Below are 25,340 nucleotides of genomic sequence, written 5' to 3'. Positions count from 1 at the left end.
GCAAGAAACGCAGAGAATGTCCAAGTCTGACTTTATTTACAAGTTCTCTGTGTTTTGTTTGAACGGAGAGCAACAGCGAGGGAGCAGAGATCGAAGCGAAGAGCCTGACCAAACAGCGGGTTCCAAAATTTAGGAGTCACACCACAGTTATGTGGAAACACTCCACTTCCAGCAGTTTATTACATCACATAGGCTGTGCCTTAAAAACACCCTCTTAGCATCTTCAAGGACATGAAAAACAAATTGATCTATTACAAAAAGCTGAATTGTATGAAGTTATCACTTTATACAAGAAGGTTTACTAGAAAACTGTTGCTATAATATACATGGGGTAAAGAATAACAACTCAAACATGCATCTGTAAAAATAATAAAACATCACATCTCACATTCCTTATCTGCAGGAAACATTTCATACTTAGCATTTACCCATTCAGTCATGATCGATGAGATAAAATGAAACATTCCTGTGTTTTCCATTCTATTTGGCTCAATAATAAACCAAAGGCATCGGAATAGTTTTAAGATGGTGTAAATCCCAGCAGCTGTTCAATAGGTTTGTAGCGCCACTCGTCTGCCTCCAGCTCCTCCACCAAGCTTGCAAGTTTCTCCATTCTAGATACCTGTTGATCTGAAAACAACACAATGTTATTTCATTACTGAGCCAATTTTTATTCATGTTATTTTTTTATCTGCAAAAGAGCGACTTACCATGTTTAACTTGTTTCAGTGTTGAGGCAACTTGGTAGCTGAATACAGACTCGCATAGAAATCTATCAGAACCATCTACATATGTGAAAAAAGAAAAGATGGAAAGTAGTCAATTGGTGGCGAAACACTTATTAAAGTAAAAAAGACAGCAAGACAGTAAAAAAAAAGAGAGTTGCTGGCAAAGTATGCCATTTTCAAAACAACACAGAGGAAAATTGCTTCACTTTTCAAGCATTTTGTAAAGCCACTAATTCAGTGTCTTGAAACAATGTAGGTATTAAAGTAAAAATAAAGAAAGTGAGAAACTGCTTGACACTTTGAGCATAACTGTATTTCTGCTCATCACTGCAGCACTTAAGCACTTCCTTCTATGCCAAAACTAAAATAATCACATTATTTAGTGCGAGTCAAGCTAGAAATGCAACAAAACAAGTCGGAAGAAACCCTAAGAACAGGGTTTTGAAGACTTATTCTCACTTATTCGATTTCAAGTAAGGCAGAAAATACTGGTTCTAGAAGAGTTAAGATAAGAAGGTGATGTGCAAGTGTCAATGTGCATGACTGTCTTTCTCTCTCTGTTTGCTCTGTGATGGACTAGTGACCTGTCCAGGCTGTCTGCTGTCTTTTTCCTGAGTTATCTGGGATCAGCCGGGAACCTTGAACTGAATCAAGTGGGAGAGGGGAGGAAAGATTTGTTATCTGCAAAACTGAACTAAGCCTCACGTCATTACTTTTATGCTAGTTTGTTTGTTGATAAGTTGGTAAGACTTCAACGAGGTTATTGACTCTGATGACACTGTCTCCTCAGCATAAATGTTTTGCAAACATATTTTAACATATAAGCCTTCAGGTTTTGGATCCGTACCTTCCATCATCTCCCCTGCACCCTTTGGATATGTGTACAGCACTTTTCTCGGAGGGATGAGCTCTGAAGCGCTGAACCCGGAGCCAGTCACCGAGCTGCCGCTCACTCCTCCCGCAGAGGATGACGAAGAAGACGCTGCCATCTCCTCTGGAAAATTAAGAAACATACACAAATAAACCCCACAAAATCGGATGTTATTGGGTGGAACATGTGTGCTACAGCTGATCTGTGTCATACGGACCGATTAAAACAAACGTTAAATGAGTGATTCTCTCAGATCGTCATGTTAGCAAGCTATCAAGTGCTACGGCTGGCCTGCTAGCAGCAGCACAGAGCTTCCCTTTCATGTAATTACGTGCAACATCACAGTCAATACCGGTTTTCTAACAAAAGGCTTACCGTCACCGTCCCGGTTAATTAACAAAAATAAAAACCCACGTCTGAAAACAGCTGTTTGTTTAGATGTTCGCCACAACGTTACGACAAACTAACAGCTTTACGTTTGAAGCCACGGCGCCTTCGCGGCAGATCTAGCACTCACCCGGATGGGCTCGTTCGGCACACTTTTCAGGAAATGGCTGCTTGAATTGATGTGTAGATCTAGTAGTGTACCAAAAAGGAACTCCGTATGTCGCAAAACAAACACGTCAAGTTACTGGTATGCTAAAAAGAAGCTAGCTCAGTGAAACAATACTTCTTACTTTATTTTGTTCAGCTAAATTGTTTGGTAGTTATATATGCTTTAAGTTAAACTTTCAAAAGTCTAGCTAACAACAAGGAACTGGCAGTATGGATGTCTTACGTCCACCTCTTCTCAACATAAATGGGAGAATATACCGTAGAAATATAATTAAAGAAGAACATTATGAGGAAGAAGAGGATTTCTCCTACATGGGAGCAGCAGGTAAGTCTGAATCTGTCAGTATTCACAGATTAATTGTACGTATAGTAATACGTAAATGAAACTTCAGATTGTAGCTTGCCACAGCTCCGTGCTGTTTTCTCAAACACGTCATTCGTGGTTTCATAATAATTGTAATTCATCTCCATCACAATTGCAAAAGGTTACATTTTTAAGCGATGTGCTGTAATGAAATGATTATATTACATTATTAAATAATAATTATTTTTTGCTTAAATTAACTTAAGTTAAAAGTATATTTGGTCAAAAAATGCTTTAAGTTTTTTTGTTTTTTACCCCTGTTGAAACTGAACCTTGATATTTCTTCATCATGATGGTCTAATTAATACATTATAAGCCCACTTGCTGAGAATATTGTTGTTTTTTTCCCCTTCCAAATCAGTTTTTTATAAACAAACAAAAATATGATTTTGTGCTTTCAGAAAGTGAAGAGCTGGTAGCAGATGAAATCTGTGATCTCCACCAGATTGAACAGACTGATAAAGGATATCGCAGTGCCATTGACGTCCCAAGTGTTCTTTACAAGTCTGTTATCTACTAAATGAATGCTACAATATGTTATGTGGCATTCTCAACTTGAGGTCTGTCTTTGATTGTTTTCCAGATACATCATTGGGAAAAAAGGTGAAACACGTAGACGCTTGGAGTCTGACACAAAAACGTCCATCAGCATTCCAAAACAAGGAGTGGAAGGACAAATTGGTGCGGACAAAGAACAAATCTGGTTAATGAAAACACAAATCGGACTGCAAAAGATTTTGATTGTTACTGTGTTTGTTTCCCTGACAGTTATCACAGGATCGACCAGGTCTGCGGTGTCGTCTGCACTCACTCGAGTTGAGGTTCTGGTGGAGAGTTTCAGGAAGAAGCAGCCTTTCACACACTTTCTGTCATTTCCACTGAATGACTCCAACATTCAAGAAGGATTCCTGAGATTTAAAGAGGAGGTGCTGCAAAAGTGTTCGCAGGTGTGGAAGAGGGAATGATGCACAGTGATGATATGAGGATAGGGATTGTAGACATTCATGTGTGTGTGGTCAGTGTCCTCGCTTCACAGTGAGAATACTCCTGGTTAGACTCCAGTAGGTGTGTCTGTGTAGAGTTTACATGAACTATTTGTGCTGCATGACTTTTTTTTCTGGGTCCTCTAGTTTCCTCCCACAGTGCATTAGAATGTGTTTGAGATTGATTTGTGACTCCAAATTGCCCCTAAGTGTAACCGAATGTAACTCTGTTCAGGGTCTAAGTTTGGCATATCATAAGACAGGATCAGTTCCAGGCCTCATGACCTTTAACTGAACAATGTAGTATAGAAGATGGATGGATCATCAATTAATTATACATTATTAAGTTGTTATTTTCCAATGTCCAGGATCACGGAGTGGAAGAAAGCATCTTTCAGAACCCTTTAAAGCTCCATCTGACAATCGGCACTGTGGCTCTATTGAACGACATTGAAGTGCAAAGAGCATCTGAACACCTTCAGGAATGCCAAAGCTTCATCAGGTAGGGGCCGAACACAGAAACTCTGTGATCCTACCTGAATCGAATATTTGTGTTTGAATGAACTGATCCCACGAACAAGTTGGTTTCAGAAGTTTGTTTTTTTACCCCAACAGGCAAAATAACAATACAGGCAAATAAACAATAGACAAGCTACTATCTGACTAGAATTTATTTAAAAAGAAAATCTGCTGTTTTAGAGAAACATTTACCCATTTTAAGTAAAAAAATAAAAGACCCCGAAGAGGTCCAAAGTTTCATGACTGCTCAAGAAAGAAAGCAAATAACATTAATTATGTTGCAACAATGGTGCATTTCAAGGTCGAGGACATAATGAAGCACTAAGTGGAACGTCATTTTTCATCGTCAGCATGCTGGATAACCTGAACAACTTTGACAAAGAAGCCAAATTGTGGCCAGACAAATGACTTGGCACATCCCCAAGAAGGCAAGGACGGCAGTCTGAAGGGAGGCCGACCGAGGACCTGCAGCGAGCTGTTAGGGAACGTACCGGACGCGATGTTGTCACCAATGTGAAACCTGCACCGCATTAAGGATCTGCTGATCGTGTCTTGGTGCCAGATACCGCAGGGCACCTTCACAGAGTGTGTAGAGTAAACACTTTGGAGGCCGAAAGCAACGCTTGAAAGACTTAACAGCAAATCAGTGTGGGATGCTTCATAATGTGTTGGTCATGAAGTCAGATGCTTGACCTGATTTTACTTTGTCAGAAGCCACAAATATCTGGACAAGAGACTATCTCATTACTGCCTTCTTTTAGTTAGCAGATTTTCACCTGCCTCATTTTTAAATAGCAACTTATGTTGTTGTGCATTTTATTTAGATTGAATTTAAATAGATTATGTGGATTAATAGAAGCCTGCTCTACAAACTCTGAAGTTTGTCTTGTGACCAGACTAAAGACGGTTTTCTTTTGCAGAGTTACAGGCAGCTGCAAGTTATTTCATCATCAGTGTCTTTTGAGGAAAACATATAAAAATGCGGAGTTTGTCCGTTTGATCTCACGCCTCTGCTTTGTGTTGTCTTTCATCAGGGACATAACTGAAGGGAAACCTCTCCCGCTGGAGGTGGCGGGTATAGAGTACATGAATGATGACCCTGGCATGGTGGACGTCTTGTACGCCAAGGTCCATGTGAAAGACAAGTCCGATAAGTCAGTGAAAAATTAAATGCTTCTCTTTATTTGACTCTGTAAATCCTTCTTCGGGCCTGTTTTATTGGAACTGCACATGCTTTAGGTTGCAGGAGATCGCCGAGCGGCTGGTGGAGCATTTTGTGTCCGCCGGGCTGATGGCCAGAGAGTGGGACAGAGTCAAGCTGCACGCCACCGTGATGAACACCCTGTTCCGAAAGGATTCCTCAGGTAGGAACGTGACATGACACATGACAGCCTAACTCGCACAAATGCACAAAATCAGACCGGTATCTCTTGCCCAGAACACTATTTTGCCAATGTCCCCTCATTACGTGTTGGCTCGGACCGCTGCTGCTCTGACGGCAAAGCTGATCTTCAACAATTACAACAGCAAATTTGTGCGGAGAGGAATCAGGGAGGCGGGTCTCAGTCCGACCGCAGCGCTGTTTACGTGCACCGGGGAGCGCGCTTTCCAAGTACTCGGACAATGGCCTCTTTCATTTTGGACATGGACTCGGTCCAGCAGCAGTTCTCAGATTTGCACTGAGCTGACCAACAACACGGCACAAACCACTGCTGACCATGTTTACCACGTTTCACTCTCTTTTCTCTACTTATCCCTTCCATAGAGAAAAGTTCCTCTAATTAGCGTGCCTTCATGGCGCTGTTATAGTACAGCTGAAGGTATGAGTAAACATGTTTATCTGATCCCAGAGATAACTTATCTGTTTTATATTGTTCAGCGCTGCAGTGCTCAGCTTGCATTTGACCCTCTGGTGTTTTTCCAGCTGAAGACTCGGGCGGGACAGGAAGACAGAACGCGAGTGAACGAGAAGCTTTTGATGCCAGAAATATATTAAAGGTTAGAGGAAATTTACTCCTTCTGGATCACTTTCACATATGTACTCACTACACAACTTCTGTTAAGAGAACATGATAGATTCACATGAGGGCCTTTATATTGTGTGTCCTGCTGGTTTTTAACCATTCGACTTAAATATATATACCATATTAAATTTATATTGTTAAGATTATTTCCTCAACAGTAAATTGGATTTGTGTTTCAGTAAAAAAACTTTTAGAAAGAGATATAATCTAGCTTTATCAGTGTGTAACTTATAACCTCAACTGTTAACTGTTGCTTTTTTAACGTTGATATCAATAAAAAAAATTATAGGAAATTATAATGCTGCAAATCTAAGATGTCATTATATTTGTATCAAACTGTTTTGATCAGTTAGTGTCATAAGTTTTTCAATTATATTTGTTTGGTTCTCAATGTGTGAAGTTTTAAAGCAATTCATGTTAACAAAACAGGACAGTAGTTAAAAAAAAAAATCATAGTTATAATGTTCTAATGACTGAAGATTTTGGCGTTACCTTAAAAAAATTACACACAATAATAAAGAGAAAGGAAACGACAAACTCGCGCAGATTACAGGACGCGTCTTTATTTTTTTCTGTCCTCCTATATGCTGTATCATTTACCAAAAAAGTGCCATAAATGGAGTTGAAACTTGAGTAAAACTGCACCCATTGACATTAAACAATGGACATGTGCAGCGGGGATAATCAGGTTAATTTTGAGGCGTTTTAACTTCCATCAGGTATTTCAAAAGGTGTTATTTCTTCCAGGGACAGATTGATCATGTTCCCAGATTAGCCACTCAGCCACCGTGTGAAATACAGGAATTAAAAGTTAAAAGAAAACAACAAAAAAAAACAACAACCTTGATCTCCTTAAATGTGGCTGCAATCGGATTTCAAATCACACACACGTTTATTTATGATTTATCACCCTAACCCTGTACCAGAGTAGGGAACATGGTTTATTCAGGATTATTATGAGCTGATTATGGTGATTTGTGTCATTCAGTTTGAACTAAAACTTGCTCATATTTAGGACTTTCACGTAGCCAGCATTTGGAATTGTAATGTAGAAAAAGCACAGATTTTCTTCTACAATCGATCCGGTTTACTAAGGTGTGTCTGTAGGGGGGGACTGTTAACCAGCAGGCACACGAAGCTTAACTCAAAACGAAGCTTCTCCAGGATAATTTTCCACCACTCTTTATTGTTTGTGTGCAAGCAGACTGAAGTTATTGATAATTTTCACCACTTTTATGTTTAAGATTTAACCAACAAAAGGAAAAATAAGGTGTGCTATTTCAAAAATATATATTATCTGTCAGAATCTAAACTAAATTTGAAGAGAGTCTCTTGAATAAGATCTCGAGCAGCTCAAAAAGAAGAAAACAGATTATTTCGAAATGGGGTTTTTTGTTTGCATTTGAAATAAAAATGTCTGTAATTCACCTTTTTTTTGTTCTCTGCTTCTGAGAAGGTGTTTTTAAATAACATCGTTGTTGTTGTCTTCCTGAAAATCATGCAAATGTGTCACCTGTTGCTATGGCAGCATGTTTTTTGCAGTTTGAGTTAATTCCGTCCTTCAGATTTTTTTTTTTTTTTTTCCTTTGATAACATGTTTTTTGCTGTTTCATTGCAGGAGTTTGGCGCGTACCGTTTTGGCGCGTTTGAGCTGAACGCCGCGCATCTTTCCCAGAGATATTCATCCGACTGCAGCGGATACTACACGTCAGCGGGAAGCGTCAGCTTCTCCTGAGCTGTCAGAGGTGAGAACCTGCACCACAGCAGCAGTCACGGTCCAGTAGGTGGCAGCATAGCTATCTGGATCAAGCTCTGAAAAAAAGCCTGAGGAAGAGAATGTATACATGAAAGAATATCACGATCAGAGTACAGAGCATTTGAAATTTTCATTCAAAAGCTCATTGAAAAGATGAAACAGGCATGCAAATCCATTCTAGGATACTTTAGGCCCTCAGATTTTTTTTTTTTGTGTTATTCTCCAGACGATTGATTTTTCTTCAGGGAGTCGGAGTCAAGCAACATCAAAGTAAATGACACAAAATACATTTTAATGGAAACGGCAATCAAAAGGAAACATGAAAAAGCTGGATTATGTATTGAAAACTGTACAGAAGCCATGCTTGTTCATGTTTGTTTTTTTTTTATTGTGGAAAGTCAAAGGCTTTGCTTTCAGAAACTGAATAAGTTGTTGAACGGAGATTCCGGGAGAACTGTGTCTCTGTGTGGGCAGAACGCTGTTACCGGAGTGGAGGAGGTGGCTGGCTCCGAGTGTCATAAATGACATGCTGTTGAACACAGTCCTGAAATGCAGTCAAGACAAGTTTATTTATAATATCTGATCTGAGAAACAACAGAAGTTGGCTCAGATAGCAGCACTTAAGGCACAAATGCTTAAATTCTCTTAAACAAAAGTGTCTAAAACCAAAAAGAGTAAAAAATCGTATAAATTAGCTGTAAAGAATAACTCGAATTCGATGCTCCTGAAATGCTTGATATCTTTGTTACCTTTCATACTTCATTGTGTGTTTTGCTGGCAGTATTTACTAAACGATCTGAGCGGTTTCCACGCCGCTGGATGAACATTTGCTTTGTGCCACCTGCTAAGCATCACCATCAAATTAGTTTCAAACTGCTGCAAATTGTCAGAAAGAGGTAATGCGTCTTCCTCCCTCTCTCTCTCTCTCTCTCTCTCCTCTTCCTCGTGAGACTGCCGGCTGATCCGCCTCATAAATGTTCGAGCTGCTCGTAGAAAAAGTCAGTGTTGATGGCACGTGCTTAATAATTTAAGGAATCTTCCTGCAGTATCTCACCTGTCAACTATTATAGCTGAAATAGCTACCGTTCCTCAGCCGGCCCCAGCTGCACCGTTCTGATAAAATAAGACTTCCACTCAGAGATGGTGTGACATAAACATTTCATGATTTAGCAAATATGAATCTGACAGCCATAATACTTTCCAAAACAAGTTCTGGTGCCAAATCAGGGGAGTTCCGTATCTCTGGAAGCACTCTGCTTGGTATTTTCTTGCACAGGTTGGATGTTACAGCCAGGTATTGTCCATTTCTTTTCATCTCACCGGCTCATGAATGTGTTAATGCATGGATGACAAGATTTATTACACCAGTCCCAGCGTTCCTTTTTGCTAGTTTTCCTTTTTCTCTGACGCCTGCCCTTCCCGCCCAAACCACAACCTTGTTCCCGCTCCCGCCTGTCAGTGAAAACAGACATCGGACACAGAGCCTGGCCGCCTCTTCTTGCCGTCAGTTGTTTTTTTTTTTTTTTTTTCTTTTGCGCCCCTCAGCTGGCGATGCTCCCTGTTTGGCATTCAGGAGGGTGACCGCCGAGCGGCCGAAAGTTACACTGATGAAAACTGAGGGCGCTTTTTGTTTGTCAGCTCTGCCATCCTGTGCTGTCCACCCTCCTCTCTTCGCAGTGGCGTGAGCTTTTTTTTTTTTTTTTTTCCCTCTCTCCAGTGTTTTCTTGCAGCTATGTCCACGGACACCATTAGAGAGGGACATGCAAATTCACTGGGAAAGAAATAATAATAATAAAAAAAGCTGGCCAGCTGAACCGTCCACGCCATGACTGCGGTATTGCCTCGGCGTCGCATTTATCTTTTTAGAAACTGGAAAGGAGGCTAATTACCTCCACTCGGCCCCCTGACAGCATGCTTTTTAATTGGGTCTTGGGTGTACATCTGCTGTAATGCCATTCCCAGGTAGGAGATACGGCGAAGAGTCTGGAAATGGCAAATACCGCTGCTCATAAGCACAGAGAGGAGGGAAAAAAATGAGACGGTTAATTAAAATCACTGAGACTGTGCATCCTTTTTTTTTTTCTTCTTCCTCTTGGCACAGACATGATTAAGGATGTGTTGCGCAGATGTCCTCAGTAATCATCGCGCCGAAAAACACATGAACAAACATACGTCACCGGCACACATGGACAGTGAGACGGACTTGATTTGTCAGAAGTTCATATGTTCAGGAATACATGTTCAGACTGCGTGTTCGTTGGAAAGGCCATATGCTGGAAACTGTTGCACATACATGGAACATACTGGCTGCAGTGAACAGTTATTCATCAGCATGAATAATTCACCAGCGGCAGCTTGTCCTATTAAGACATGTTTATCCATACATCTGCATTTAAATGAAACTTTTTTTTTAATGCATTAAGCGAGAACAATGAACTATTAAGAAATACATTATATACTGGTGAAAACAACATACATTTTTTTTGCTGAAAAATGATTCCCGCAATTTCCCGAAGCCCAACAACTGCATCTTTAAATCATTTGACTTATCTGTCTGACAGAGCAAATCCCCAAACTATTTGATTTATTTCAGAAAAAGCTGTAAATTCTTCGATTCTCACAGCTGGAACCCGCATCTGTTTTGCTTGATAAATGACTGAAGTGATGATTGTTTCATTTCTCCACTTTAAACAGTTATGCATTGTTATATTATTGTTTTGCTCCTTTTGGTTTGTCTGAACTCAGAAATACTTCTGTGGACTCATTTGACTTCTTAGACTTTGTTCTTCGCATTGTGGAGAGAAGTGCGGGCGAACGGGGGATAAGTAGGAGTGTGAAGCTTGTAATTGTGTTGAAAAACTAACAGCAGATCTAACAGCGTGCGAGCTGGCAGCCCTGCTCTTACCTACACTTTGTAATCCATTTATATGCTGTGCTTTCTGTGGTCTGTTGATGATGTACAGTAGCTGCAATGATTTGGCCTCTTTCAAACGCACTCACATAATTACTCCCACTTGTTGCTGCTGCAGCCGGCTTGTTACTTTTGTAAAAAAAACAAAAAGAAACGTACTTTTTAACTATTGACACAGAATGTCTTTTTAAGGTATTTCGAACCTTTGTTTTGGCAGAGGTCGGGGATATTATATATGCATAGTTGCCACAGATTGTAGCGATAGTTATTACTCATCAGTCTGGATGTACCTGCTTTGTAAAGATGCAGATTGTGATTCTGACTCTGAGTCACAATTTAAATGGTTTCTAATTAAGGGAAAATGGTACAAAAACATCATTACATGTGACTTCTGTGGATGGATACATGGTGCAGACTGTGTGGAAAATCTCCCAAATTGAAATAATATGGACTTAAATTGACCTTTTGCTCAGCTATTGGTGATGTAAACTGTAGAAATAATATTTGGCATTGTCATAGCTAATTTCTGTTTAGCTGTGTTGTCAACTACAAGCTGACACTACATATTTATGTTTGTTATTTTCTGCATTAAAAACACAAAACTTTTGAAGACCGCATAAGATTTGGTGCCCATTGCTGCGTGAAACCCAGCAGATTTAATTGAAAATGCCTCCTAAATGTGTGCAAATGATTATTATTGTCATTGTGCACAAACACAATGCAGGATGCATGATGAACAAGCCAATTTTACAACCTCGCTCAGTGTTATTGCTGTAATTCCATGTGATTACAGCATAAGTAAACTGATCACGACTATTGATTGGTCCATTCCGACTGCACATTTGTAAAACATAATTAACAGCTAACTCACAAATCATTTTGAATGCAGAACTGCAAGCACTGAGCTGCGACGACTGCAAACCAGCCAGAGAACTCACACGGAGCACAACTTTGCACGTTATGCCATCAGCGGATAATAAATCCGAGACATGCGACTGCCACAGGATAACAGACATTAGCCGTGTCCACGAGGAATCTTAATGATTAAGCTAACAATTTAAATGACCTGACTCTGATGAGATCGTGGTGTTCAGAAATGTGCGGGCGGACTTGCTGATGCACTGCAGGACGTCCGTAATTTCCCCGTCCCTGCCACATCTCTCACCCTAATTAGTCATCTCTGTCTTTCCGGCTGTATGACCCTGCAACAAGACCATTAAGATTTCAAGACAAGCATCCAGCACTTCCACCAGGCTGGATAAATGAGACCCCTGTGTACGTTTGTTTGCTTTCCCTCAGACGGTCGGCCCCTATTCCCGAAGATCTGAGAAGACTCGGGATGTGCATTTTAATTAAACCGTTAAACAGTTTGTCAATGCACACATTCATGTGCGTGCGCTTGTTTCATGCACTGATGAGTCAAGAAGGCTGCATGTATGGGAGGGTGATAGACTACACCCACAGAAAACATGCCTTCAGCTGATACAACCTTTTTTTTTCCCTCTAATCCACTTACTTTTTCCTCCCGTTAAAAACTTTAGAAAGGAAAAACAGATTTTTATTTGAATGAAAAAGCAATCTTAACATTCTAAAAGCTTATACAGAACCCTTCTGAAATGAGAATTCATATCTTGCTTGAAAACTGAAGTCTTATGTTATCTCAACAAAGTATTGTTTAGGCTTCCGCCCAATTTGCATATTTAATTTCATGCCAGTTTTTTAAAGTGGCTCTTTTTTTTTTATGCAAAGGCTGTTTGAAATAGGTCTTACTTGATCAATGTCGATCTTTTCTTCTTCTTTTTTTTTTTTGAAGCATATTTTGAGGTTTTGATATTCTGATCCACACCGTGCAATTTTTCATCGCGTAATTGGAAATTAAGCTTTCCTGTGGGAGGGAAGACATTAACGTCTGCCGGGGAAAAAAATAGGCGATATTTGACAAACGTGACCTTTCAACACAGAGGATGTGTTTGATTTGCATGCTCGGAGTGACTAATAACATGCATGGAATCGATTAAATGCCGAATTACTTTCATAGGTCACAGCAAGTTCTAGTGCGTTTTAAAGCGTGCTCGAGGATTCAGTCAATTTAACGGAGCAACGCAAAGAATATATGAAATCAAATCCAATTAGGCGATGGGAAAAAGATCCTCCAACAAGAGGGGGAGCTAAAAGGATGACATTTCAGCAGGTAGCTCCATACTCCTCATGTCATGTTTTCCCTCTTAACAAGCTTGAATCCCCGAGATTGTTTTAGGTTATTTGATTTTTTTTTTCAAACACGCTGAAAGGAGCTCCTCAAATGAAACCTGCTCAACGGCAGCCGAATCCTTCAACCCAGATATCGTTAGCGGGGAGAAATGTCAGCACACCTTTCCCGCTCGCTCGCTCGTGTCGGATGCGACTCGCCAGTCGCGTGCTGTCGCCGACGCTCGGATTTGGCACTAATCACTCTGTCACTAATGGGCACAGTCGGCCCTGACGGACGGCCGGGGCCCGAGTATCTGAAATGTCTAATCTGCGTCTCCAGCGAGGAGGCAGGAGATCCCTGCAGCAGCTCTTTATCATTCAGAGTGCTGAGTCTGGAGGCTGCCTGCAGCTGTCCGGGTCTGTTTACTGCTGGAGGCGTCCACACAGGGAGGAGAGGCAGAAAGCTGCGAGTGTTTGAACAGCAAAAAGTCAGTCTGGGATGCTGTTTACTTTATGTACTCTTTGCGAAACAGCATTTTAAAAAATAGGCCAGCAGAAATGTTCATTATCTCTTAGTCTCTGTTACTTTTTTGAAAATCATTGCTCAATCTATAAAATATTGAAAAATGTGATTCTGCAGGATCTAGAGAAGTGGTCAGAGTGTTTGCTTTGTTTCATTAAGTCAACATTACATGAAATTTTATATTTATAGCGGCACAAAGCAGAGAAACAACACATCCTCACACTCGAGAAAGTTTGATTAAATAATTATCTATTCCACCCATTTATTTACTTTTTCATGATTGCATTTGAATCTCTTATCATTTATTCACGCTGCGGTGTGAAACCTCTCAGCACGCACCGCATCGTTGGAGGGAAGCTGATATGGATTCGTCTCCTATCAAAGTTGTTAAGCATGAGCATTTTAACAGCGTCTAAAAATAAATCTCCGGCTGACACTGCGCATGCCAGGAGTTCAAACTATTTCCCGGTCTCCCCGTCTTTTGTGTGCATTTAATTGAAAAAGGTGCCGCACTCTGTTCCGCCTGTGCTGCAGCCGCCCGCAGTGAGCATCAGCAGCCCCGGCGCTCCGCTCGGCGAAGGCAAACTGCTGTCAGACTGCTCTCAACTAACTTTGCACTTTTAATAGCTGTGTGACCCAGTTTGAATCCTATTGAATTAAATCTATACGCATTTATAGCAGCTCCACTTACAGCTGTAAGTCACTCGAGATTACTTATTAAACGCCTCCCGATGTGGTTTATTCGCTCCTCCACTTTCAAAATAACATCTTTTTGATGGGATTCCCTATTCAGGGACGGAAGCTCTCGGGCTATGCTGTATTTTCCTCATGCATACTCCACAGTGTTTGGGTATCTATAAGTGGACGTAACTGCTTTAAGTGAGTGGCTCTTGAAAGAGAGCCGGCTGAAGTGTGTCATCAATATTTCATGCTTTAATGTCCTTTCCCTATAGGTTGCCGTTTTAGATACATTTTAACTTAAGTATTGATTACTGATTATGTGTTGCAGGTCTGGAATGGGGGGAAAAGTTCCCTGCTGCTGAAAAATGAAGAAACTCTTGGTCGGAAGAGAACTCCCATCAGATACGTCGATGAATGGATTCGCAGCAAAATGCTTCAGCACCTTTCCTGAATCTTTAATTGAAATTACTTGAGATTCAAGATGTGTTTTCCCCTCTCATCCTGGCAGGACGTGCTCCACTTCAACTTTCTGTTTTAATTTGTCAGGAATGAATAAAAAGTGTGATGCATCCACCCATGGCCTGTTGCAATTAACTGTGTGCCAGAAATCCCTCAAGCGATCCTTACAGAGTTGTTCCGCCATGTGACAATACGTGTAGCCTCCGTAATCACTTGTTTTGAGCCTCATGAGCTGTACGTAAAACAAAAAAAGGGACACGCTGTTTACATTTATGGGCAGCAAATATTCATAGATAAGGAAGCTTTTAGAATATACTTGATTCGGTCTTGTCTGATATTATTCAAATGAAGCTTCTCCATCCGCTGCTCCTCTTGTGCAAACTGATTATGCTCGGCGAAAGATAAATGAGTTTTATCAACATCTGCCTAGAGAGGAACGGGAGGAAGTGATGACATCGGATAATCCTCTTACAATTACAAGCTCTCTTCCACAGCGTAAGTCTGATATGGAGATGGAGACGTCGAGCGCGTTGTTTGGCTTTTACGGCTCGTGCATCCAGCTTATTGTGTTGTAAGAGTACAAGTTCAAGCTTCAGCAATTTCCCTTGAAACACCAGCAAGCATAAATATATATATATATATTCACGCGATATAACAATGACTGATAGGCCTTCGGTGCAGCTGGTAGAGTAGGTCGTCTTCCATGATCCCCAAAACTGCTGCGTTGGTGTGCACGAGTTAGTGGATGCGATGTGCTTTGAGACTGCTGAATATGAGTCAAGTCCATTTCCCATTCCCCGTATCACTGATAAAGCCAAACTGCTTTCCATTCTGCCTGTTTACTTCAATTTTGCCGCTTTCAGTTGTGTGGAATACAGACATCAATGACAGACAGCTCCAGACTAAAATAATTGCCCTGTGCAAAGAGTGGAGCATTATCTATTTTATAATCAGTGTTGTGACAAGTGTTGGAAGAAGAAGGTTTTGAAGGACAGAAATTACTGTGATTCATTTAAGAAAAATAGACGTCTGTGTGTGAAACCTCTATTTTCAAAGACAGATTTGAGACTAATCTATTATACATTACCAGTGTCGCCTTTTAATGTTGAAGCAGCTTGACTGCACTGCCTCCTCTCGCACTGACCGACTACAAAAGAAGCCCAGCTGGCTTTTAAAGAAGCCCACCTACCCTGGACATCATCTGTTCTCCCTGCGGCCCGCTGAAAGGAGCTGCGGACTCTTTAAACCCTCAACAAACAGACCGAAACCGCATTAAACTCAATCCATCCCGCCGCAGCCAAACTTTCTTTTCATGTATTCTGCACTGTCAGCCAGAGCCGCTGAGCATTTTATTGTCTCTGAAACATTGACAGTTAATTCTTTTCTTGCTTTCAGTGCTGGAGACATGCCATCTGAGGTCAGTCTCCATCATTAGGACTTTGAGGCAAACTGGCCACATTTTAATTTGATGAATATTTTCGGGGCCGGATCTGATTTCCCTTATCTATCAGGATCATTTCCGAGAAATAAATCACATCAGAAGCAAAACTCTTGGTCACTCCGCTGCTGTAACTGATACCGATGGAGCAGCAGAGGCGCAGAAATCTGAAGAGCCCTCTGCGTTGCTTTGAGTCTTCTCATCCCTTAAAATCTGCTTTCTGAAGTTTTTTTTCAGTGTGTGCACATGTAAGATTCCCTTAGAAGACTTTGCATGCCACAGTCCAGAGGGAGGCCTCCCAACAACATCTCAACTCTGAGAAAATCTTTAAAAGCTAATGGTGCACAGCCAAACACACTCCCAACTGACCCAGTTCAGCTGTGCGACCATTTATCTGCAACACATTCACGCCGACCACGGCTAATGTTGACTTCCTGATTAACGCGCGGCGGCTCAGCATCTTGTGGTCCCGATGTGCACAGCCGGCTGGCGCTGTGGGGCGTTTCTCCCGTTGCCCTTGTTTCCTCTGGATGCGGAGCTCAGCGAAAAGAGGAGCCTGTTACCGCCACATCGACCATGTTGATGCCAGTGTCAGGGGTAGTTTGGCCAGCTAAGCAGCATCACAGAAATGTGGTCCTGCCCCCGGCTACTCAACCTCAGCCAATATTGGTAACCTTAAACTTAAATGAATCTGAGCAGGGGGCTGAATTAGGTTTATCTTCATGGGGATGAAATACTGAGCGGATGGAGTGGAGGAGCGGGGCCACGGAGAGTTTAGAGAGGGTAACGTGGGGAGACTTAAAATGATGTGCAGGTACTGAAAACTGCAGGGAGAGGCAGCGCTCTGCACATTTCTGGTTCTGCCATCCAACTTCACAACACTATTTTGTGCAGCCGATCACTGTTTTAATGCTGCATCAAATCTGCTGTTGTGCTTTACACTTAAATGTGTACAAGGTACAGAGCAAAATCTGATTTAAACAACTTAACTTTTTATAAATCTCTGGCCAGTTGCACCCCACGCCTCTTAACTATGTTTGAAGGCAGGGTGAACACTGGACAAGTAGTGTCTCCATTACAGGACAAATTCAAAGAGACAAACAATACAGACTCAGAAACACAGCATTTAAGGCTCGTAAGAAAATGCTTTGAGAAACATTAAAAATGGAAACCGATTTTATGGAAGATAATAAGTAAATAAGTAAAAACACAATACATAAGTAATGGGAGAATATGCCAGCTAGAAAAACAGATAAAGTGAATTCATGAATTCATACACAATAATAATCCATATAAAATCAATCCATTTATTTAAACGTCATTTTTAATAAAGGCTACAAAGGATGTTGGGTTTGCTTTTAAAAATACTGGAGTCACTAACACAGCATAAATAATATTTAATGGTGAATTGAGCTTTATTGGCTTGCCTGTTAGCCTAAGCATAGCTCGAGCACCACTTTTTCTCAACAGCAGTTTCCCTCTGCTTGTCTTGTCAAGATGACTCACTCTGTTTCAGCTTATTACAGCTCAATTGAGCCTTATTGGCGTAAATATTCCATTAATATAAAAAGGCACTTTTCCAGAAAGTTTTTTTCTTCTTTCAATTTAATGAATAAAATAGGACTGATCAGCAGCACAATAATAAACATCTGTTCTACTTGTATGATTCATTCGCAGTGTGACTATCACACAAGCTTGTGTGTGTGTGTGTGTGTGTGTGTGTGTGTGTGTGTGTGTGTGTGTGTGTGTGTGTGTGTGTGTGTGTGTGTGTGTGTGGAGGGTGCCTGCAAAATAGAAAAGCCTCTGAAATAATGAATCCAAGTAAGCAGAAATAAATGATTAGTGCAGGATCTGATCTCTCTCTCTCTCTCTCTCTCTCTCTCTCTCTCTCTCTCTCTCTCTCTCTCTCTCTCTCTCTCTCTCTCTCTCTCTCTCTCTCTCCATTCAGAGTGTTGAGGCAGCAGCAGCAGCAGTGTTGTGTGTGGATCATTGGCTGAAGGACAGCAGCAGCAGCAGCATCAGCAGCAGCAGCAGGAGGAGAAGGACGCTACACCCCGAGAACAAACTGCCCGAGCGCCATGGAGGCTGTGAGGGTCGCGGCTTGCCTGTGTCTGCTGGCGGGCGTCTCGCTCCAGGTGGACGTGAAAAGTGGCAAAGAGGCGGGGAAAGCCGGGAATTTCATGGAAGATGAGCAGTGGCTGTCTACCATCTCCCAGTACAGCCGGAAGATCAAACACTGGAACCGCTTCAGAGACGTGAGTGGCTCGTTCGGTGTTCGGTGCGGGTTTCCGTGCGCGTGCTGTCGCACCTGATCCGCCGCCTCGCGCTGCGGGGCTCGTGCGGCTCTGCTCTGAAGGGCTCCATGCTCACACTGAACTCTCGGTATTAACTATACAGTAATCTTCTCAAACACAGAATTTGACACCGACCAAAATTCCTGTAATGATAGTTTGATATGTTTTGGATTGCTCACATTTCTTCGCAAAAGTGAGCGATTTTTGCTTTCCCTTCATTCCATTCATTAACAGCGTGAAAAAAAATAATTGAAAAAAAAAAAACAGGCTGCGATTAAAAATTTCATTGCAAATGTCACTTTTATCCTTTAACTTCTTATTAGTTCAAGTCCCAAAAGCTTCTTCATTCATGTTCTTGTGTCATATTGCACTTAAAATATTCGCGTATTGAGACATTCCCAAAAAAAGGCACACCTGCTGTGTGTTCAATGAATCACAAATATTACAGATGAAGTGCAAACTGTTTCTATTTGCAAGTGCTGTCTTTGTCCAGACTGATCTTTCTTGTGTAGGCAGCTTTGTTTATTCTGTACAGCAATGCCAGTAGGACCACTCACTTGGGATGAACAATAAATTCACAAGATGAATCATCTGCTGGTCTAAATTTAGTTAAATCGTCATTAGAGCTGAAATTATTCAATTACTCAGCTGAAAAATTTAATTGACATCTATATTTCAAGCATGAATGATGTAACACTAATAATCACCTCATAAACAAGTATCTAGTGCGTTTCATTATCATAAGCTGATAAATTCAGGTTTTTAAAGAGCTGTTTTTTATTGTAGCATCAGTGGATTCTGAAAACAAAACAAACATTTATGGCCATTCTATCTGTCATCTGTATGTCACCCTGAATTCATAAATTTCCTGATTGGAGCTGAAAATTGGGGGAAAATGTATTAAGTTCAACAAATAAATCCATAGTCTTACTTACAGGTGTGTGACAAAGATAAAATCTCATCTTTTCTCATTGAGTCACCACTTATGTATAAATCCTACAAATCATGCACATGATAAATGAAAGCTATTCATCACTGTGGCAAAAAATACCAGTAAATCCAATTACAGCAGGCAGTCTTGTGCATTATTTTGCAACGTTGCCCACAGCTTCCCGAAGACTGAAATACACACAGCTATTACAGCAACAGCCTTCTTGGCACAAACGCCAACCTGAACAGGTCTTACACGGCGAGGAAATGTGTCTCTCATGTCATCAAACATTTGAATGCTCAGAATCAGTCAGTCTTCCATTTAATGTGTTGTGGGTAATGGTGGAAAGCCTGCTTTTATTTGAGAAGCCCCCGGGTGGCGTGATGATGGTTGGATGCACCCCAGGTTTTATTTGGTGCCTTCACTAATGTGCATTGTCGTGTGCGAGCTTCTGTGGAGTATTACAGCATGTACTTTTTGGTTCTGTGCTCCGGATTGTCAAGTGGAAAGGTGTCTGCATGCAGATTTATTAGAAATATTTTCTATGGCGATATCGAAACTTGGCTCCACAGTGGTGTAGAGGTTAGCACTCAAGGTAAGTAATATCCACGAGCTTCAGCTTCTGCAACCCCGCAGAAGACAGACTAGAAAGTTGAATAATTGAGTCAGGAAGTGGTGCTAAAACGATGTGAGCTATTATCATAGATAAAAAAGATGGCTGTCCAATGCTTGGGTAATCAGCCAACTCAAGCTCGCAGAGCTGCCAGTTTCTTTAATGAGCTTTCATTAAGCGTTATAATGCTGGAAAAACTGTTATACAAAGGTGTTGACAGCACGATCATTTTCGTTATGCTTGTTAAACGGGCCTTTGTAAACTCTGAGGTGCTTATGATTTTAAAACCGCCTTCAATCATGCAAATGGATGAAAGACTTGAAGACATCAGTATCCGCACCGTGAGGATTGTTAGCACGGTGTCAGGAGGCTGTAACGCTGGGTGTGCCACATCTTGACGGCTCCCTCCAGCTGAAAGACAACACAGGACATGAATCAGGAAGCCGGAGCTCTGGAGCTCTCCGAGGTGGAGTGGGTTAGCAACGCTCACATCCAGGACTCTGCCTTGACAACTGGACTGTAGTTTGATCTCATTGCTGAGAAATATCACCTCCGACTGACAGTCTTATCAGTGTCAGCCAGAGAGGAGTTTCTGCGCATTTTACCAGGAATATGTCCAACATCCTCCAGACCCCCGGGAGATTTCGTAATTGAATCGCAAACTTGCACTGCCATGCAAATTGGAGTCTTATCTTTTCTGGCATCCAGACTTTTCTTCTTTTTTTTTTTTTTCCTTCACCTGTGTGATCAGATTACAGCTTTTCTAAAGGAGAGATTGAAAATTCTGTTTGGTTTTCAGCAGAATTTCACCCGAACTGAGAAGATGTGTTTGTCAGTTGATTTGGGTTTCGTTGCATCTCGATTGTGAGTTTCAAACAGAAGTGATTTCTCAGGAGTGTTGTAGGATTACAGTCGGCGATACGTTTCATGGTACTGGAGGCACCACATTAACTAAAGTAGTGAAATATGGAAAAGAAACGTGACATTTTGATTTAAAACCGAAAAATTCACAATGATCTAAAACAGGGAGATATTTGACAAAAAAAGGTCTTCTTATTGAATTGATGTAAATACTAAAATCAAGTTTCTTGATTCTTTTAGGTGACCGATTGATCGGCTCACAGTTCTCTGAGCATTCAGCCCTCTGACCTTTCTTTCATGCTTTACTCCTCATGGGTTAATTACTCTTTTGAGCAACTGAAATCAGGCAAACGCTCTTAAATATGAAAGCGTAAACAAGTCTGTTGATCAGTTTCATTAAAGTTTCATCAGTCTGATGTGGATCAGATTTGTAAAATCATAAAAAATGAATGAACCTCAAGTAGTTGGGATGCATATTTAGGGTTTCGTCAAATGTGTGTAATGTGTTCAGCCACATATTTGATTGAGGTGATGACCTGCACAGTGGTGTAGAGTTGGTCTTTGTGTCTTACAGCGATTGGAAGTTGCATGTTCTCCCCTGTACATGAAGCTTCCTCCAAAAATCCAGACTTGGTTAATTGGTAACTTGTTGAATGCCTTCAGCTTGGTTATTTTTTTTCTCTTTTTGTCTTTTGGGCACTTCACTCTGATTGTTCACGCTGTGATTTGCTTTTAAGGTACTGTAATCTTACCAGCATGAACAGGTTCATGAGTTCTCGCACAGGTCTTCACAAGCAAAGGCTGAACCACGAGACGATGCAGCGCGGAGCCCAGTTGGCTCGGTTTCGCTCAGATAGGACGGTTATCTGCTGAGACGGGCGGTGAAACACAGCATCTGAAAATGTGAAGGGGTTGTATTTGTTTACTTGCAGTCTTGGCAAACAGGAGGTGTGAAAACAGCAAATAGAAATATTCATGCCGCATCTAAATAAAACCAAACCGGGGGTTTGAACGAAGAAGAAAAATCCATGTAGGCTTCACAAACAAAGTGGTGGGGATTTTTTTTTTCTTTATTTTTTTTTCGATCTTGGACCGGCGTACACATGATTATCCGGCAACGGAAACTTAATGAGCAAATGCTGAAAGGAAGAATAATGTAACCAACAGCTGCAGAGGCAGGAGGCGTCGGGATAAACCACAGCAGGTTACTTGGTGTTACACAAGCGCCATTATGACAGACATCAAGGTCGAAGTTATGTCAAGACGTCAGATCGCGCAGTGAAAACTCTGTCATGCACACAAATCAAAGGATCCAATCACACAAAACGGGACAAAATGCAACTCGGCTTGGTTGCAATTAACTGATTTCTCAGGTGAACAGACCCTCTCTGGCTGCTTGATGTATTTATTTGCTGCGGCACAAGTTTCACTTTGCATTCTGCGGCGTCGGGATGGACGCCGCTCAGTGGGAGCTCGGGACGCCACGCACGTGAACAATACCGCGCTGTTCCTTCCCGGCCAGCTTCTTCCCATCTCGCCGAGCGGTGCAGAGAGGGCCTCATTAAGGAGCCGCGCCTCCTTTCAGCCAACCACAGAGCGCTGTTTAAGGTTCGCACCTGCTCTTCTGCCAGCCACGTTTTTAATGAGGGAAAATTGCAACTTTTTTTTTTTTTTTTCTTTTTTGTTTCAGGTAAATGGCTCCACGCGTCTTTTGGTTGTGGAGATTAGCACAGTGAGGGGAAAATACTCATGATCATTAGCCTTATTGGTGTCTTGGAATTGATTTGATTTAGGACTGTGATAATTAGATAACAGTGAATGGGCCCTTCATTTTTCACCCAAGCCTGTCAGTGTGCTTACATCCACATTTCTAATATTCCCAAGGGAAGGTCTTCCATAGTATGACTTTAGATGTTCATGCTCTTATTCACACTTTTGTATTGTGAAAAGGAGTGAAACATACTCAATACATCTAAAGCTAATAAATTATTCATTTTTGAAAGTAAAAAACAATTTGATATAAAGAATTTTCTCAATGACAGTCTGCTTCTCACAGCACAGATTGATGGAACATCTCTCAGTTTAGCTTCGAAAGGTCTTCATATTGATCTCCTTGGCTGTCACCGACAGGTTGTAAACCAACAAACCGTGGCATTATCCAGCATTATTCCTCCGACCTCCTCATCATGTTTGGTGAAAACCGCTAATTGTGCTCTCGCATGCGTCACTCACACTCCGATTACAGTGATTATTTATTGCGCGCTGCCGTGAGTGAGGTGAATCCCGCCGCTGTCCGCGAGCGCCGCGCTTGGTTTTGAGTGGTCTTTTCTAAACGCGAGGCCAGAGTTCAATACGTATTTCCTGTACGTCAACAGCAAAACATGACGCTTTAGCCTCCCTGACAGCGAGCTCCTTCAGAAACACACGGACAGCTGGGGGTTTTTCTGCTCCTGTCATCAACCTCAGCCTTTTATTAGGCTCCCTCAGGATTCATGCTCCGCTGCTAACAACCGGCGTAATTATGGATATGAAAAATTAGAGTAAAATGACAGTATGCAGTTGTGGAGTATATGATAATGAGCCCTATTTCCTGTTAAAAGCGAATAGTGAAGCATGGATTGAAAATTAAGACGAGCGTCGCTACAGCAGTCGAGTGAGCGAATAGATATCTGTATTTTCTCCGCTGGAAATCTGGGAATCGACCCGTCAAATCAACTATCTGTGATATTGTGCTTGTTGCACACTAATGAGATCAAAATGGCAGAAGTGGTGGGAAGAGATGCGCTCTTGTTCTCCTGTCATTGCCATGCATGGAGGTGTTCTCCACTGGAGAACGGGGGGGGGGGGGGGGGGGGGGGGATTCGCTGCGAGTGTTTGTGGCTGCTCAGATACGATTCACAGTGGAAGAGGGGAGCGGAAAGGAGATCCCGTTGGCTTCCCAACACAAGCGTGGGTGACTCTTAATTGAGTGGAAAGGCGGCTTTGTGTTGGTGCAGAGAAGCTCTTCTCGCTGGATGGCAATTCATGCTCTGCGAGAAAAAAAAAAAAAAAAAAAGCAAAGAAGCTCAACACCTGCTCTGAATAGCTGTTCCAACAGCATGTCCCACAGCCCACAGTGTTCAAACAGACAAAAACCCTCTACCCGCTCAGTCATTGGCTGAGTATGTGGAAGCTACTTGTTGAGATCGGACAGTACAAGTAGTTCAATGTGTTTCGTAATGGAGTCTGGCTGTGCTCACACACACTCTCTCTCGATCTCTCACACACACACACATCGGCAGCAACCACGGCCTGAACTCCATCTTTTTTCGCCGTTAACTTCTCTGCGAGTTGCTGAAATGTCGGGCTGAATAATTAGCTGTTTCAAGGTTCCTCTTCTGGCTCTATTGTTCATGCATTATTTATTGTGGCATCTGCCTGAGAGTCGTCTCGGCGCTGGTGACGCTCGCTCCTCCATGCCTTGCTGCAGGCAGAGCGATAAACGCCGCCACTCCACGTGTGTGATTGTCTTCACTCACGGCTGGCATGCTGGCACACCCAAGGTTTAATTGATGATCCAGATATTTAATGAATACCCTGCTCTCTATTAGTTGACAATAAAAACAAATAAAGAGCGAACCAGTTATTGTTTACGGCATCCCTTCTCCGGATCCACAAACATACAAATGTAGTTTTCCACAAGAAATGAAAAATCTGCACGTAATAACGACAGTAGTAATTAAAGATTTGCATAAAAGTGATTAAAGTTCATCTCGAGGGGAACATGAATGTTTATGGATGTCATGAAAATCCATTCTGTCGAGATGCTCGACTCAGAACCACAAATTTCCACCTCATGATGCGTCCAGAGGAAAAGTCAGCCGATCGTAAAAGTCAGGAAACTTCATTCTTGTTGAACTCAAAAAGGTCTGTACAGCCAGTCCACGAAGTCGTCGTATGGATGTTTCCATTTGAGACAGTATTGGCGGATTAACGGCTAACCTTAACGTCACCTTCCTCGGAGCCGCGATCACCGCTTGGCTGAAAAGCAAAAAGAGGTTTTTATAAAGCAAATACTGAGAGAAGAGTTTAGTTAAGATGTAGAGAAGGTGCAAAAAGGTTCTTTGTATCATGTATTTCAGTAGTTCCCAAACAATATTGGACTCGCCCACCTTCAAACACATAGAAATACATAGAAATACACAGAAACCCTTCAACATGAAAGAATAGTGTAGTTTCCCACGTCTGCTTTGAGTCGAGATTCTGTACATGTTTCTCTTTTACATCTGGAATCCAATTTCATCAGAAACATCAAAAGAACACACACATTTCAAACCTTTTTATATGAAATATTTTGCAGTCCCTTTTTGAAAAAGCCCCACAAAAATCCTCAATATGTTATTCAGATGAAGTTTTATTTAATAATCATGTCTGGACTGTGATCAGTCACACTAATAGCGGCTCTTCACTTCGAACTGTATTTTCCAGCTTAGCGGAAATGTCTCACATGTCGCTGCAGACACACGCCGGGAACTTGAGGATAAAAACGCCACCTGTGTTTGTATTCGCCGGAAATTCCTCTGCCACTCAGTGACAATGAGATCCCTGTCTGTTTATCTGCTGTGACCTTTATTGTTATCATTCACAAACAGGCTGGCTG

The 25,340-nt window shown here is 41.6% G+C and overlaps 3 protein-coding genes across 4 annotated transcripts in view; 2 read left to right on the top strand and 1 right to left on the bottom strand.

The window, feature by feature from the left end:
- Window positions 1–36: 36 nt before the first annotated feature.
- On the bottom strand, window positions 37–2,253 carry anapc16 (anaphase promoting complex subunit 16). Of its 2 annotated transcripts, none has more exons than XM_030097620.1 (4): window positions 2,117–2,253; window positions 1,576–1,722; window positions 711–785; window positions 37–630 (listed from the first exon to the last, which is right to left on the bottom strand). In XM_030097620.1, exons 2-4 carry the CDS (start codon window positions 1,715–1,717, stop codon window positions 521–523), a joined length of 327 nt encoding a protein of 108 aa, XP_029953480.1. In that variant the 5' UTR covers window positions 1,718–1,722; window positions 2,117–2,253; the 3' UTR covers window positions 37–520. The 2 variants fall into 2 exon arrangements, with proteins under 2 accessions (XP_029953480.1, XP_029953479.1); XM_030097619.1 differs by lacking the exon at window positions 2,117–2,253 and adding an exon at window positions 1,975–2,110.
- Window positions 1,931–14,683, top strand: ascc1 (activating signal cointegrator 1 complex subunit 1). The gene is made up of 10 exons (XM_030097617.1): window positions 1,931–2,479; window positions 2,920–3,022; window positions 3,102–3,199; window positions 3,287–3,465; window positions 3,870–4,003; window positions 5,055–5,174; window positions 5,260–5,384; window positions 5,945–6,018; window positions 7,663–7,789; window positions 14,434–14,683. Exons 1-9 carry the CDS (start codon window positions 2,365–2,367, stop codon window positions 7,777–7,779), a joined length of 1,065 nt encoding a protein of 354 aa, XP_029953477.1. The 5' UTR covers window positions 1,931–2,364; the 3' UTR covers window positions 7,780–7,789; window positions 14,434–14,683.
- Window positions 14,684–18,001: 3,318 nt separating this feature from the next.
- Window positions 18,002–25,340, top strand: part of LOC115392930 (testican-2) — a 35,122-nt gene continuing 27,783 nt past the window's right edge. The window contains exon 1 of the mRNA XM_030097618.1: window positions 18,002–18,257. Coding sequence (XP_029953478.1) covers window positions 18,081–18,257 — 177 coding nt within the window. The 5' untranslated portion in view covers window positions 18,002–18,080. The remainder of the gene's footprint in view (window positions 18,258–25,340) is intronic.

Source organism: Salarias fasciatus, chromosome 8 (assembly GCF_902148845.1).
Source record: "Salarias fasciatus chromosome 8, fSalaFa1.1, whole genome shotgun sequence".
Taxonomy (NCBI): domain Eukaryota; kingdom Metazoa; phylum Chordata; class Actinopteri; order Blenniiformes; family Blenniidae; genus Salarias; species Salarias fasciatus.
This window is presented reverse-complemented; position numbering and strand designations above follow the sequence as displayed.